The sequence below is a fragment of the Microcaecilia unicolor genome, chromosome 7, assembly GCF_901765095.1.
Source record: "Microcaecilia unicolor chromosome 7, aMicUni1.1, whole genome shotgun sequence".
Lineage (NCBI taxonomy): Eukaryota > Metazoa > Chordata > Amphibia > Gymnophiona > Siphonopidae > Microcaecilia > Microcaecilia unicolor.
Window position 1 is genome coordinate 138,274,140 of NC_044037.1, and position 17,445 is coordinate 138,291,584.

The 17,445-nt window shown below is 45.8% G+C and overlaps 1 protein-coding gene across 1 annotated transcript in view; it reads right to left on the reverse strand.

Annotated features, from left to right (window-relative positions):
- Positions 1 to 17,445, reverse strand: part of TRPM8 (transient receptor potential cation channel subfamily M member 8) — a 1,843,971-nt gene that overhangs the window by 62,394 nt on the left and 1,764,132 nt on the right. The window contains 1 exon segment of the mRNA XM_030210821.1: positions 2,649 to 2,748. Coding sequence (XP_030066681.1) covers positions 2,649 to 2,748 — 100 coding nt within the window.

The window sequence follows — 17,445 nt, forward strand, 5'->3', positions numbered from 1 at the left end:
AAGTGTATAAAATAATGAGTGGAATGGATCGGGTGGATGTGAAGCGACTGTTCACGCTATCCAAAAATACTAGGACTAGAGGGCATGAGTTGAAGCTACAGTGTGGTAAATTTAAAACGAATCGGAGAAAATTTTTCTTCACCCAACGTGTAATTAGACTCTGGAATTCGTTGCCGGAGAACGTGGTACGGGCGGTTAGCTTGACGGAGTTTAAAAAGGGGTTAGATAGATTCCTAAAGGCCAAGTCCATAGACCGCTATTAAATGGACTTGGAAAAATTCCGCATTTTTAGGTATAACTTGTCTGGAATGTTTTTACGTTTGGGGAGCGTGCCAGGTGCCCTTGACCTGGATTGGCCACTGTCGGTGACAGGATGCTGGGCTAGATGGACCTTTGGTCTTTCCCAGTATGGCACTACTTATGTACTTATGTACTTATGAATATGGCCAAGAGACAGAATTCTTTCCCATGCGAAACAATGGAGGCCACACGAACAAGCACAAACACCTCTTAATCTACATGGACAGGTTCACTTATTTAAGATGATAGAATTTCCCTGTTGGTTATATGTAATGCAAATGTTGCCATTAAAATTATTAAAAAAGGATATCTGTAGTCTACATACACTATTAAATAAGTTCTTCTGGGCTAAAGTAAAAGCAAAAATACCATTTCGGAGGCTGCTTGGAGCTTGGATATTAAATTAATTAATTATAAGCATGCTTGCTTCGTCATTTGGGAGACTGGTTATTGGAGACAGTGAACTTCACCTTATTGACATTGGAAAGGCAATATTTTCAACCCTGGCATTTCCAATATTTATTACATGCGCCCGTAGCTGCTCAAAAGTATATCAAAAGTAATGTTTTACTGCGCCCATTAAGGGACATTTGGCGGGAGTGCACAGGCTATTGGGCAATATTGGCGGAGGTGTCAGATATGTTGCCTATTCAAGGAAATGCCATGTTTGAACCAGTTAGGCCCAACAAAGATTTTCAGGTCTCATATACTTGTCTCATATACTGGAGATTACTGGGTCCCAGCTGCTTGGGGAGACTCAATCCTCTTTAGGAGATGTGTTTACCTCTTTGGATTTGGATGAATTGTGTGTGTGTGTGTGTGTGTGTGGGTGGGGGGGGGGGGGGGGGGGTTCTACTGAGAAAGATCGGAAATTTTTTGTTAATGCGATGCAGGATCAGTTCACAGGGCCTTACTACAGATTTGTCCAGGGAAAGATTTTGCAGAATTGGGATTGGATTCTCTCAGCATTACAGTTTTGTGGGGAGAATAATGACTAACATAGATTTACAAGAATGACAATTTAGAGTACTGAATCGAGCTTATATGATACAGGAACAGTTGCTCAAAATAGGCAAAATGGACTCACCAGTTTGTGGTCGACGCAACAATGTAGAGCAATTTTTTTCATGCCTTCTGGTCTGTTGCCTAGTTGTACAACAGTTTTGAAAAGCTGTGATAGAATATATATAAGTCATTTTATGGTCCTTTCCCCAACAGGAATTTTGTTAGATCAATTTGAGGTTTTTGTGTTGCTGGGGAGAGGGGTGCATCAGCTGCTCAGGAAAGCAAGTATAGGCAAAAAGACTTGTCTGGACAGTCCAGGACCCACCTTCTTTTTGGGCCTGGAGTAACAAATTTCATGCAATAATGCTGTTTGAAAGTAATCAGGCCAAGACATTGCCCAAGTGCAGAAAACTGTTTCTGTCTACTTGGGAGGGTTACATCCAGTCCCTCCCCCACAGGGCCCGTAGTGGTATTCTCAACTCTCTCTAGATTCTGACGTGGTTTCTCTCACCCTTTTTTTCCTTCATTCCTCTTGTGAGATTTCATGGGTTTTGTAAGGAAAAGGGAAGGGTGGTTTTAGATATTAGAGCATTTGTTCATATGGGGGGGGGGGGGGGGGGGGGGAAGGCCATAAGAGCCCAGGCCTTTCCCTCTCCTTAGTATTTTTATAGCTTTTACATTCCTTGTAATTTCTATTGCTGTGATGTCCATTGTATTTTGCCTTGGGGGTTGGTTATTTATTTGTTTGCAAAAATTCAATAAACATGATTAAAAACATATAAAAGGAATGGAGGCCACTGGTTGATAATTAGATACCTAATTTTGCTTCAAATTCAGATGCTTAGGTATTGGTGTTAATAATATCATCCCCTGCTCTTCAGGCTAAAGACCTTGAGGCAACATGAAATTCAAATAATTTGTTAAATGGCCAATAAATTCTAGTGGGACAGCTCTATGCTAATAGGTAGTGCAAATATCTAGCAGACAAGATGAAAAAGATAGAGGTGTAAAAGATGACCATACTTTGCCAATCAGAACTCCATCATAACAAAGGCTAGGTCATCCAAGTAACTTGATAGCTTAACAGGACAATACATAGGAAAAACCTTCTCATATTAGTAATTTTGTCCTTTAAAATACTAGGCTAAATCCATAGCTGAGGGAGAGATTTCATTTATAGTAGTAGTCAACTCCTGTGTGTTACACAACTATTTACCAAACCACATAATTTTAATATGCTTTAAAGGTTGTTTTAAACAATTATCATTATTTGAAAAACAGACCTTATAATGCTTACTAGAGTTCTGTTCTGAAGGCTATTCATTTTATAATAGAATACATACTGTTCAGCTGAGTTATTTGCCTTCATGTTGCTTTTGACCAGGTAGTTTTCTTTCATCACAGCTTCCCAGGCTAGAGTCTCATTGTCCTCATTTTTCGAACCTAGAAATTGGAAATCATGCAATTAATTGAGTTTTTTAAATTTTTTTGTCATCTCTTCCCAGTGTGTACATATTAGATGTGGTAGTACGTTACTCTAGTATTCTCTAATGCAAAGATTTTCAATCTAGTCCTTAGGACACACCAAGCCAGTCTGGTTTTTCAAGATATCCCCAATGAAAAGTTCTGTGGGTGACATTATTTTATTCTAAGCTTGGTAACTGAGGGGAGTTTTACTAAGGCGCACTCACGTTTTTAGCGTGCGCTAAAATTGGGTGCAAGCTAAACGTCAGAGATGCCCATATGAATGCATTGGCGTCTCTAACGATTAGCGTGTGCCCAATTTTAGCATGCGCTAAAAACATGAGTGAGCCCTAGTAAAAGGGGGGGTCTAAAAAATTAGGGTTTAAAAGAAGAAATATAGGATATTGATAAACACAGAATTTTAAAATATAAAAAATAAAAGCAAGCAAACTTATTAGCTAGTCTCCATGTCCTTTCCCCCATAGTTTTCAAACTTGAAGTTTCTGCCACAGCATTGATAGTCTTTAGAAGGCACAGAAGGGACCAGTTTAGTCTTTGAGGGAAAAATAAAACTATAGAGAGGGAAGCAAGTAATATTAACTAGTTTCCAAAGTATACAATACCTTTTCCCTATAGTTTTAAACTGAACATTTCTCTAGAGGTAGAAACTTAACAGCCAAGAGTATAAAAAGAATAGTAACTAGGCTTGTGAACTGTTCTAAAAGAAAGTTATGCACTGTTCTTGCCTGCTGGAGAGTTTAGCACTGCAGTTGACCTGAATAAGGTGTGAATTAAGGTGTGAGGAAGTAGAACAGTTGCTAAGGTTACTAACGACAATTTGACTACTGGGCTAGCTTCAAAGGGTTTGGTTGAAATAGTCTCCTTAGAATCCAAACTATATACAGAGGAAAGGTCCCACTCAACTTACTTTCTGATAGAAGCCGGCTGTCTTGGTACATGTGGGAGAGGTTCTGGAAGCCAAATTTAGGCTCTTAGAAAGCTCAAATACAAATCCTCTAGGGTAGCATTTTCTGAAATGCTACCCATTCCACGCGCAGGGCCCAAGAGACAGGCAGAGCTCCGGAGTCTCAATGCGTGGATGAGACGATGGTGCAGGGAGGAGGGTTTTAGCTTTGTTAGAAACTGGGCAACATTCTGGGGAAGGGGGAGCCTATTCCAAAAGGATGAGCTCCACCTTAACCAGGGTGGGACCAGGCTGCTGGCTTCGGCATTTAAAAAGGAGATAGAGTAGCTTTTAAACTAGAAACGGGGGGGGGGGGGGGGGGGGGGGGGGGGGGGGGGGAAAGACCGACAGTTGTTCAAAAGTGCATGGTTCGGGATAAGGTATCTTTCAAAGATATCACCAAAACAGGGAAGGTAGGGTATCCTGATAGTGAGATTGCATAAGAGACTGTAGTAGATCAGGTGTCCTTAAATAAAAATAAAAATCATACAAAAGATTGCAAATTAATACTGTCAAGTACTAAACATCATGTAAATAGGAACAACAAACATACTTTGAAATGTCTATATGCGAATGCCAGGAGCCTAAGAAATAAGATGGGAGAGTTAGAATATATTGCACTAATTGAAAAATTAGATATAATAGGCATCTCTGAGACCTGGTGGAAGGAGGATAACCAGTGGGACACTGTCATACTGGGGTACAAATTATATCGTAGTGACAGGGTGGATCGAATTGGTGGAGGGGTAGCATTGTATATTAACGAGAGCCTTGAATCAAATAGATTGAAAATTCTGCAGGAAACAAAACACTTCTTGGAATCACTGTGGATTGAAGTTCCATGTGTAAAGAAATGTTAAATAGTAGTAGTAGTAAAGGGGAAAAGGATAGTGATAGGACTACACTGCCTGGCCAGGATGAACAGATAGATGTAGAAATGTTATCAGAAATTAGGGAGGCTAACAAACCAGGGGCGTAGCTACGGGTGGGCCTGGGTTAGGGTTACCATTTTGTGTCCTCTGAAAAAGAGGACATGTCACGCCCCCTACCCCGCCCCTGCCACGCCTCATGCCCCACCCCACCACGCCCCCTTCTGGTCCTCGTTCTGCCCCTATTCCCCGCCCCCCCGTCACATAGTCCCCTCCCCCCCTGTCACATACCCCCCCCTCACTTACTATCTAGCCCTGGTGGTCTAGTAGCGTCTTCTCTTTGGGGCAGGAAAGAGCCCCCTCTTTCCTGCCCGGAGCGCTGCCTCCCCTGTCTATCATCCTTCTCGGTCTGGCTGGGGATTCAAAATGGCCACCGAGAGTTGAAGCGGCCTCGTGAGAGTTCAACTCTCGGCGGCCATTTTGAATCCCCAGCCAGACCGAGAAGGATGATAGACAGGGGAGGCAGCGCTCCGGGCAGGAAAGAGGGGGCTCTTTCCTGCCCCGAAGACGTCACTAGACCACCAGGGAACATGGTAAGGAAGGGGAGGGGACGGGAGACCAGACCCACGGCGCCGATCGCCCGCCCACACGCCCACCGCATGCACACGCCTGCCCGCACCCCGCCCACGTTTGTCCAGAAATCCGGACAAATGTGGGTGCGGGCAAAATCTGCCGGACGCCCCGGACATGCCCTCAAAAAGAGGACATGTCCGGGGAAATCCAGACAAATGGTAACCCTAGCCTGGGTGGGCCCAGGTCCACCCACCCTTCAAGGCCCGCGCCAGCCCCAGCTTCCATTGCTGGCCACTGCTGCTTTTCCTGATGAGCAGCAGGGCCGGCGCTACAAAAAGAAGAAGCGCTCAGCTGACTGAGCTGAGCGCCAACGCTAACGCGACGAGAAAAAATGTTTTTTAAAAAAACGCGGCACCGCAGGCAGCCTCGAAGCATTGGCTGCTGGCTCTGCAGGCTCCTCCCATCTCTTACGTCACTGCCCCTGGAGCAAAGATGGCAGAGAAAGAGGGAAAACGGAAGGATGGGAAGAGAAAGAGGGAAAACAGATGGGAGGATGGCAGAGAAAGAGGGAAAATGGAAGGATAGGGAGAGAAAGAGGGAAAACAGACGGAAGGATGGGGAGAGAAAGAGGGAAAACAGACGGAAGGATGGGGAGAGAGACACTGGATGGAAGGATGGGGAGAGAAAGAGGGGAGATGGATGAAAGGATGCAGAGAAAAAGGAGAGAGACTGGAAGGATGTGGAGAGAGAAGGGACACTGAACAGAAAAGGGTAGAGAGATAGACACTGGTTAGAAGGAGGAAGAGAGACATTAGATGGAAGGATCAGGAGAGAGGGTAGATGGGTAGAAGGATGGGGAGAGAAAGAGGGAAGACGCTGGATGGAAGGGTAGGGAGAAAGAGGTGATACGATGGAAGGATGCAGAAAGAAAGAGAAGAGACTATTGGAAGGATGGGGAGAGAGAGAGGGGAGACACTGGAAGGATGGGGAGAGAAAGAGGAGAGCTGCTGCATGGAAAGGGGGAGTAGTGAAAGATTGGAGAATAAGAGGAAGGAGCATGGGGAGAACAAGGGTGAGAAAAAGATGAAAAGCCATAAGTAGATGAAGGAAATTAAAGAATGGATAGTAAGAATGAATTAAATCTGGACACAGAGAGAGGCAGAAAAATATTGAAGAAAGCAAAGAAAAAGGAGAGAAAAATGACAAATGGCCAGGAAACCCTGGCAGAAGAGTTAAGCGAAAACCAAGGAAAGCAGAATCTAGAGACTGGGAGCAACACAATGAGAAAAAGTAAATGGCCATACAACAAAGGTAAAGAAAATAATTTTATTTTTAATTTAGGATAAAGTAATATGGTGTTAATAAAGTTTCAGAGACCAATACTTCCTTCCTTAGGTCAGGAGAGGATACCGTAACAGCATTATACTGACCTGAGGCAGGAGGTTTTGGCCTTTGAAAGCTCACTGAAAAGGATGTTAGGCTATTAAATAAATTGTCTGAAATCTGATGCACTGAAAAGCAGCACTTTATCCTGTGTGACAAATGCATCTGAGTGTGACTAAATTTTGCTGGGGGGGGGGGGGGGGGGGTAGAGAGAAAATTTTGTGCCCACCCACTTTGGGTTCAGGCCCACCCAAAATTGGCAGTCTGGCTACGCCACTGTAACAAACTGGGCAACACGATAATAATGGGTGATTTCAATTACCCCGATATTGACTTGGCATGCTAGGGAGGTAAAATTCCTTGCTGAAACAAGGACTGCTTTATGGAGCAGCTGGTACAAGAGCAGACAAGAGAAGAAAACATTTTAGACCTAGTCCTTAGTGGAACACATGATCTGGTTCTGGGGCCACTTGATAACAGTGATCATGTGTATGATCAGATTTGATATTGGCTTTGGAGTAAATACAAAAAGGAGACTTTGATAAAATGAGAAGAACGATGAAAAAACTTAGAGGAGCAGCTGAGAGGGTCAAAAATTTACATCAGGCATGAATGCTGTTCAAAAATACCATCCTGGATGCCCAGGACAAATATATTCCATGTATTAAAAAAGAAGAGAGGAAGACCAAACGACAGCTGACATGGTTAAAAGAGCTAAAAGAAAATCCTTCAGAAAATGGAAGAAGGAACAGACTGAAACAGCATAAGGAATGTCAAGTAAAATGCAAAGCACTGATAAGGAAGGCAAAGAGGGAAAAACACAATGGTATGAGTTGTATGAGAGCTTTCACCCCCAGGGTCCATAAGTCTACAAGCCCACTTTTGGGGCTGGCTGCTTCTATGAATGCAAATTATGGTCAGGACACCTGTAAATACTTTAAGAAATAGCATTTTTCTGCAAGGGATAATCCACCTTTATGCTTTTCAATTGAAAGAACATTTAAACTTGCTGCTCTTGTACAGGGCTCTAAAAGGGAAAAGGATTATGCCTTGTCAGGGTTGAAGGATAAAACAGATAAAAAAAGATGGCTGAAATTGAAACCGACTAGATTATTTTGAAAAAAGAAATGAAGTAAACTATTTTAGTGGGTTTACAGACAGTTTTGAAATGGATAAATGGAAATGAATAAATAAATAATAAATTAAAAAGACAAAAGACCCTATTTTATCAGACCTGTCTTTCACACTTTAGTACAGTTGTCAGTCCTAACTAAATTTGACTACTGCAATTACATATATGCTGGACTTAGAAATTACTGGACTGTACATAACACAGCTGCCTAGCTAATTTGCAGCTTATAATCAAAAGTGATCGCCGGCCATCTTCCGACACAAATCGGTAGATGGCCGGCGATTTCTTAAAAGCGGCGAAATCGGTATAATCGAAAGCGGCATTTTTGACAGCATTGCCGCTTTCCCGTTGCTTCGCCGGTGAAAGTTCAAGGGGGCGTGTCGGTAGATTAGCGAAGGCGGACATGGGCGGGCATGGGCGTGGCTACCAGGTGGCCGGATTTCGCCGATAATGGAAAAAAAAGCGGCGTTAAGCAGTATTTCACCGGGTTTACTTGGTCCTTTTATTTTCACGACCAAGCCTCAAAAAGGTGCCCCAACTGACCAGATGACCACCGGAAGGAATCGGGGATGACCTCCCCATACTCACCCAGTGGTCACCAACCCCCTCCCACACTAAAACAATAAAACTAAAAACCTTTTTTTGCCAGCCTGTATGCCAGCCTCAAATGCCGTACCCACCTCCATGACAGCATAATGTGTTGTATCCTCCGACAGCCTTTCCCTGGTTGCGATGTGGCTCTCAGGTGAGTGTGACACCTTTTCTGTTAGGTGCCCTGCAGAGTCACATTAGCAATGCATTGTGGTGGGTGTAGGGTACTGGGCTCTACTCCCATGGTGCTTTTCCCCCCTGCTAACTGGGTCAGAGTGTGCCCTGTTTTGTTTCCTGTTGTAGTCCATGCGGTAGTGGCCATTTTTGTAAGCCTGTTTTAGTTCCCTTTCCTGTGTTACCTACGTTAGAGAACGTAGTTCTTACCTTGAATGGTGCTGAAAGAGGGCATTGTACACCATTGTGCCAGCTCTGACCTACTGCTAATCTTAGTACCAGGGGACTCTTTGCCAGTGGGGCACAACCTCTGATCTGCAGTTAACTGTGAGTAAACGTGGTTATTTCAAGGAAGGACTTTTTCAGAGAGATTAGTCTTCAGGTGTGAACTGATGTGCCAAAGTTATACAGCAGCAATAAGTCCTAGAGGCTGTATGCAGGTCCCTGGAGCAATTTTAGTGGGTGCAATACATTTGTGGGTAGTGGGGTTGGGGGGGGTTGGGGGGCTCAGCTCCCAAAGTAAGGGAGCTATGCACGTGGGAGCTTTTCTGAAGTCCACCGCAGTGACCCCTAGGGTGGCTGGTTGGTGTCCTGGCATGTCAGGGAGGCCAATGCACTAAAAATGCTGGCTCCTCCCATGGCCAAATGCCTTGAATTTGGCCGGGGTTTGAGATGGCCGACATAACTTTCCATTATTGCTGAAAAACAAACCCGGCCATCTCAAACCCGGCGAACTCCACGGCATTTGGCCGGGCTAAACCATATTATCGACAAAAAAAGATGGCCGGCCATCTTTTTCGATAATACGGTTCCGGCCAGCTGTAGCGCCGCCGCCAACATAGATCGCCGGCGACGTTCGATTATGCCCCTCCACAGCTACACTTCTTCTTTTCAGCTTACAGTGGCTCCCAATAAAAGTAAGAATATCATTCAAACTAAGCTTATTCGTACAGTATATCAGATTTTATATGGTATGTCACCATCCTATATGAATGACCTTATCGACCTACCCTTGCAAAATGCTTCTAAAATCTAACGCTACATTTCCCTAGTTGTAAGAAATTAATCTATACTTCATACTACCAACTTTCTCTACCAAAGTACCACAATTTGGAACTCCTTACCCAAACACCTCAGACAACTGAAAACTAACTTATACAGCTCAATCTTTAAAAAGAAAAAGAATTAACTCGCAACTATAAAATGTATTTTTGACCAAACTCATCATAACTTGTAATTATTTTCCATTGTAGAAAGAATAAAACTTCAACAGAATTATACCTAAGTACGTTTAGCATATCACATAGTTCATTCTGTGTTTACAAACATATTCCAACAAAGCCTAATATAAAAGTAGATCAATTTATATTCAACTATATTTCATAAATTGTTAATATATGTTTCATTGTAATACCTAATATTCAATTGTTGTGTAAGCCACATTGAATCTGAGCACATCTTGGGATAATGTGGGTGTCAATAAATAAATAAATAAGGGGTATGACATTTACGAATATTTGGCAATACGTTAACTGATGGACCATTCAGGATTACATTGATAACAGACATTTTTATTTATATGTAGGATGTTTTTCAGTGCTGGAGTAATTCTTTTGGACACTATCAAGGGCATTTTCGAAAGAAAAGGGCGCCCAAAAAACGACACAAAAGGCACATGGGCGTCCCCGTGAAAGAAGGTCGCCCAAATCCAATAATCAAAACCGGGCCATAAGGGCATCCTCAGCGCGAGGATGCCCATCTATGGTTGTCCCCACAGGGGGCGTGTTATGGGCAGCGTTACGTGATGGGCGCCCCCAGCGTATAATGGCTTGCGAAATGGTTTCGCATGGGTAGGAACATGGGCGTCCTTAGTTAGACCTGAAATAAAAGCGACCAGAGTAAGGGGAATTCGTCTTTAGACCCATTAGTGATTTTGTGCAGTTGGAGAGTGGCAAGAGCGTTGTTGGGATAGAAAGCTGAGAGTTTGTTCAGTACCTGTTGCCTTTGTCTGTGCGCCGTAGTCGGAACGTTTTTCCCCCTCCCCTGCCTCATTTGTGTTTTAACTTTTCAGCTTTCCCTTCTAGCCTCCAAACCCAGACACCACTACTCCTTCCTCTATCTCCCCCATCCCCTCTCCCTATCCCTCTCCATTCACTGTCCCCAGATTCATAATTCATTCCCTTACCTGTTTGTAGTCTCTGTTTGTCTTTGTCCTGTGTACTGCTGCAGCGTGTTTGTGAAGACTGTCGTTTGCTGCTTGGAGAGTGAGTGGCAGGAGAGTTTGTAGTGGGTGTTTGTGGGTGTGGGAGAGTGAGTAGCAGCTTCTGTTTGTTGCTGCTGTGTTTCACCACGTTGGTAGGGAGAGGTGAACACTGGTGGCACTGCATTGCACCTGTAGTTTGGGGAAATGGAGGCACTAAATGCACAAGTGGCTTACATGTTGGAGGAAGAGGGGAGGCACCGCAAGAGGTACTCACGCCCCAGAGTTTTCAGGCCCCATAGCAGTTTCCTAGACCTCAGTGGTACCGCTTTGATAGGGTTGCCATTCAGCACCTTTGTGACCAGCTCAAACCCCTCCTGCAGCCCAAGACCCATACGAACAACTCCATCCCTGTGTACCTAAAGATCACTGCTTCTCTATCTTTTCTGGCCACTGGGAGTTTCCAGTCTGTCCTAGCTGTGAACACGGGTCTCACCCAGGCTTCCATTTCTAACTGCCTCACCCAGTTCCTTGATGTCTTCCTTACCCACACCTCTGAGTACATCCCCATCCCCACCACCCTGCAGGCCCTGCAGAACAACATGGCTGACTTCAGCCCCCCCCCCCCCCCCCCCCCCCCCCGGGCACGAGAGGCCACTTATAGGAACAGGAAAGCATTCCACTTACTCAATATGCAAGTTGTATGTAACGCCCAGATTCTAGACATGTGTGCCTGATACCCAGGTTCCACCCATGATGTCTATATATTGCAGCACTTAGGAATCTTCCGCAGGTTTGAGCGAGGGGAAATCACTGGCGGATGGCTCCTAGGTAAGTGCAGCATGGATCTGTCCAAACTATGCCTCCTCCAACAGGCAACCCTCAATGCTGTCTCCCTCCAGCTCACTCCACAAACCAATATTCCCCCTCCCCCCATCTCCACAAGGTGTACCCACTCCAATACACACAAACAATACACACTCATCTTTCTCATCCTGCTTCTCCCCAAAGGTGACAGAGGCTACCCACAGCGGAGTTGGCTCATGACCCCCATAGTGCACCCACAAACAGGGTCAGAGGAGAACTACAATAGTAGACATCGGACCACCTGTGGCATCATCGAGCGCACCTTCGGAAACTTAAGAACAGGTTCCGATGTCTGGACCGTTCTGGAGGGGAGCTCCTGTACAGCCCCCAAAAGGTGGCAAAGATATTCCTGGCCTGCTGCATGCTACATAATTTGGCAATGCGCAGAGGACAGGTCCTCCCAGAAGAGCCACAGCCACCACAGCAGTAGGCCCCAGATGAACAGGATGAGGAGAGTGCACACCAGATGGCGGTCAGAGCCAGGCAAAGACTGATCGAGACAAGTTTTGTGTGAGAGTAAGTTGACATTTATTTCTATCACTGTGTATTTACACACCAACACCAACCCCCCTCCCACCACCATCACCCGCTCTGTGCATATTCCCCTCCCTCCAACCCTCACCCCCACCCTCCCAACATGTCCTATCACTTTTCCCGCCCCCTCCCCTGGCCCTGTCCCCTACTACCCCTCCCACTGTGTTCCTTTGCAGCTGGTGCTGCAGGGGAACTCTGTTGAGCATCCTCTGATGAGCTCCCACTCTCCTCCTCTGTGTCCACAAGGCAGCCTGTTGCCTCGGCTGCCCTGTTGAAGTCCGGCCACCTTGTGCTGCTGGACCAGTGGCTGGGGAGGCTGAGGATCTCAAGTTCCTCTTCTTAGCAGGTGGTTGCTGTTGCCAGTTGTTGTTGCTGCATCAGGGCTGTATTAAGTGCTCTCAGGTCATGGCGTAGGCCCTCGATGCTGTGCTCTAGCCGTTGGAGCTGCTATACCACATCACGTTTGGCCTGTACCACTTCCCGTTGGGCCTGGAGCGCTTCCCATTGGGCCTGGAGTGCTTCCCGTTGCAGCTCCAATTTCTGGCGCTGGTAGTCGTCCATCTGCACATTCTGGCCCAGCAATTGTGTGGCGAGGTGCAGTAGCTGCCTCCTCTGTCTGGATGGCCTCTGCTAAGGAGGTGCCCCCCCCCTTCTGCATCTTCAGCTTCTTCTTCAGTGCCACCATCAGCAAAGGCTGAGGGTGGTGGAGGGAGAGCCTCTGCTGCGGGTGGTGGAAGGAGAGCCGGCGCTGCTGCTGCTGGGTCCTGTGGTTCCACCCCATGGTCCTGTGTGGTTTCTTGTGCAGGCCCACTGCTTTGCTGCTCTGTGTGCTGGGGCTGGTGGCCACTAGGGCCAGCTTCTTCCTCCGACTGGCTGTCATCACCTGCATAGCAAAAGGGGAGGAAGTGTGTTGGTCAAAATAACCCACTTTTGTTTTTCAGCATTAATATACATAGGCCCACAGGCAAAGACCCAGCAAAGAGATGGTGAGGAATGGGATTGGCAGGCAAGCCACAGATATCATTGTACATGGTACAGAGCTGGAGACAAGGAGCGCAGTGTACTACAGAGACTGATGTGCAAGAGAGCCACAAAGGCAGGTGGGTAGACATAGAACTGTGGAAGGAGTGCAGAGGACACAGTGGCTACAGCACAGAGGTGTGGGAAGGAGATATACAGAGCTTGGTGATGGGGAAGGCCCCACCAAAGCTGTGAAACAGTGCTAACCTACACACACATTTTATTTATTTTATATTTTAAATATATTAATTACATATATTATATACATTGCTGGACACCCTCCCCCTCCCCCTCCTACTCCCTGTGTCATGGTCTGTAATGAATAGTGATTTGCATTGCATGTGGTGTTCTTCCCCCTTTCCCTACTGAGGACCAACACACTGTCCCCCACTTGTGTAAAACAGAGTGTAGTACAGCACAACAGATACCCCAGCTTCCTAATGGTTAACCTACCTGAGCCCTCAGGCTGTGCTGATGTGTCAAGGGACCCAATGCCATGGATCCCCTCCTGGGGCAAGAGCCCATGAATGATGCACTCAATGGGGGTCAAGTTAGTGGTGTCATCTGCTGGGGGGTTGGCACCAGCCAGCGCCACTTTTGTTTGCAGTCTTCCACATCCCTGCCACAGTGGTCCCTGCTGGTCCCTTACTGCCTCCCATTCTCGCTGCTTCATTGTAGCAGCTAGCCTCTGGCCCTTGGGAGTAAAGAGATGCATGTGCCTCTTCTGTATTTCTTGAACCAGCAGTTCAACTTCTGCATCGGTGAAATTACCCTTGCGGGTGGATGGTTGCTTTGGTGCCATTGTACCAATGCAATGCAAAGAATCGAAAATACAGAGAAGGGCGCTTAAATACGCTCATGTGAGAATGAGATGGGCGTCCTAATTTTGATTATCAAAAAAATCCCTAAACGTCCCCAGCTGCTTTGGCGATTTGGGCATCCTAATTTCGATTATAGGTAGGGAACTATGTGCATCCACAGCTGCTCTGTGTTTTGGGTATCCTCATTTTGATTAAGGGGGATAATGATAAACGTCCGCAGCTGCTCTTCCCATTTGGAAGTTTGCATTCCCTATATTGGCGCCTCTTTAAAAACAGCTTTCTCTGTGCTTGCACTTTAGAGGTTTTTTTTTTAATGGGGTGGTATTTCCAAGCGTGTTAGCTTCAGTTATAGTAAAGCTTGTTTTTGCCACTGGGTCATAAACCTAGTCTAAACCTTCCCACCATCATGTCTCCAATTTTGTTCAAATTTTATCTGTTGCGCGAGTCAGGTGTTAAACGAAGTTTCCCAAACTTTGAGATCTCTAACTACAATAGTTGCAGATCTAGACCCCCTTTTCTGAAAGGTTGTCAGTCCACGAGCGCGCGACATTTACCAAAATGCCATTTTTGGGGTCTAATAAAATCCAAACACATTTATAAAAATGTCTAAAAAATTCAAATCCTGTACAGTTTTTGATGCTAATTCCGATGAAATACATTTTAACATTATGGATGCAAAATCCAGTCAAACAAGTTGACTCAAAGTGTGCATCAAAATTGGTCGCGACTCATCGGAACATATTTGGACCAATATTCAGACCACAACAACTTCCATGCAAACAAAGATACGGACTTGAAATTTTGAACAAGCCAATTATTAAAAAAGAGTCTGCCTGAATCAGCTTGTGAACAGTATCATCTGAAAGAAAAAATTGTGCTCTACAACACTGATACGTTTTTGTTTTCCAATGCCACCATTAAGTAGCCATTTACTCAGGTCAAAGTATGTTATATTTAGTACGTGTTATGATTGGGGTCTGAACCCCTCTCAAACTTACCTCTTTCCTGGGGGTCAGCTTCTTAGCTGGCTTCTGTTTCTTTTGTCTGTCCTTTCTGAGCTGGCTCTGTCTCTCTGTGCTGGCAGCTTCCAGCAGCATGGGGCTAATTGTTTCACTTTACTACAGCTGTGTGTGTGGACGGAGTTAGCTCTAACTTTCTTTGGGTGTACTGGCTTCAAGTGCTTCACGGTGTTGCATTGGTGTGGGTTGGGCCTCTCTGGGTCAGTGTGCTTTTGCCTAGGTCTAGGGAGTGTGACATCATCAGGGAGGGCCTTGATAAGGAAGTGGTGTTGTTTCCTTCAGAGCCTTTGCAACAGTGGTGTTTGCTTTAGGTAGGGTGGTGCAGTCAGAACTTTGTGTCTAGTTTCCCTGCTTGCTTTTGCTAAGGGCCAGGTTAGTGTTAGTGCAGTGTGCACTGGTGACTGTGTGTTTAGCTTTCCTGCTTTTCCCTTATGGTTCCCCTGCTTTTCCCTCTTGGTTTTGGAAGCATTGCTATGTGTAGGGCTTTGGAAGCTCTGTTGCTGATAGAAGTACTTCAGGGTTTGGTGTTGTTAGGAACACTGCAGAGTTTGCTGTTAGAAGTACTTCTGGCGTTTGTGCTATTGGGAGCATTGCAGTCTTTGCTGTTGGTGTTTGGTGATTTAGAATCACTTTTGGCTTATGTGTTAGCTTCCCTGCTTTTTCCTTGTGGCTCCCCTGTCTTCCCTTTGAGTGCTAGGAGCTCTTCTGGTTGCTTGCCAGAGTAGTGCTTAGGAAGCACCTTGTTAGTTTTGTATCTAGCTGGCTAGAGCAGTGCTTAGGTAGCTTGTTAGTTTTGTGTTTAGCTTGTTAGTGTAGAGCTCTGCTTGTAGCTTGGTGCTTAGTAGCACCTGTGTTAGCTTTGTGTTTAGTTCCCTGCTCTGTTAGTTTAGGGCTTAGGAAGTCCCTTTCTTGAGCAGGGCTTAGGAGCTCCTGTTTAGTATAGAGCTTAGGAAGTCCTTTTGTCAGTTTACTGTTAGGAACACTCCTGCTGGTTTTGGGCTTGGGAGCACGTAGATCAGTTTAGGTTTAGGAGCACTTCTGTTTCCAGTCCTGGTCCCTGTGTCATCCGGTATCCAGTAAGTCCTGCCGGCTACTCGAACCCAGGAGCTCAACTCCTGGGGGGCTTAGTAGCTAAGTGCAGGTGAAGCTGTGTGGACCAGTCCGGTGTGCTCCAGTCCGGTGTTCCAGTCCTGTGTCCTCCAGTCCGGGGGATTCCAGTCCAGTGTCCTCCAGTCCGGGGAATTCCAGTCCAGTGTTCCAGTCCATGTGTTCCGGCTCGCTGGGCGGTGCCTGCAGTCCCTGCCGGTGTCGGTGTGCTTGCCCAGCGTTGGTTGGTGGGTTTTGCCTGCTGCTGTCACTCCTCGTCAGCAGCCCAAGGGCTCACGTTTGCTCCAGAGCCCAGCCCCGCGGGCTCTGAACCTGACAGTATGCTTGATGCGCTAATTTTTCTTCATTTCTAGGAAATTGAGTCTTAATAGTCGCTTAAAAGTATTGATATAATTACGGAAAGTACTTCTGACCATTGCACATTGCCAAGCAAGGGACCGGGACCTCTTACTGGTTAGTTTAGATGCCGAAAAGGCGTTTGATAAAGTACAATGGAGGTACCTATTCCAAGTATTAGATTACATACAGTGGGGGAAATAAGTATTTGATCCCTTGCTGATTTTGTAAGTTTGCCCACTGACAAAGACATGAGCAGCCCATAATTGAAGGGTAGGTTATTGGTAACAGTGAGAGATAGCACATCACAAATTAAATCCGGAAAATCACATTGTGGAAAGTATATGAATTTATTTGCATTCTGCAGATGGAAATAAGTATTTGATCCCCCACCAACCAGTAAGAGATCTGGCCCCTACAGACCAGGTAGATGCTCCAAATCAACTCGTTACCTGCATGACAGACAGCTGTCGGCAATGGTCACCTGTATGAAAGACACCTGTCCACAGACTCAGTGAATCAGTCAGACTCTAACCTCTACAAAATGGCCAAGAGCAAGGAGCTGTCTAAGGATGTCAGGGACAAGATCATACACCTGCACAAGGCTGGAATGGGCTACAAAACCATCAGTAAGACGCTGGGCGAGAAGGAGACAACTGTTGGTGCCATAGTAAGAAAATGGAAGAAGTACAAAATGACTGTCAATCGACAAAGATCTGGGGCTCCACGCGAAATCTCACCTCGTGGGGTATCCTTGATCATGAGGAAGGTTAGAAATCAGCCTACAACTACAAGGGGGGAACTTGTCAATGATCTCAAGGCAGCTGGGACCACTGTCACCACGAAAACCATTGGTAACACATTACGACATAACGGATTGCAATCCTGCAGTGCCCGCAAGGTCCCCCTGCTCCGGAAGGCACATGTGACTGCCCGTCTGAAGTTTGCCAGTGAACACCTGGATGATGCCGAGAGTGATTGGGAGAAGGTGCTGTGGTCAGATGAGACAAAAATTGAGCTCTTTGGCATGAACTCAACTCGCCGTGTTTGGAGGAAGAGAAATGCTGCCTATGACCCAAAGAACAC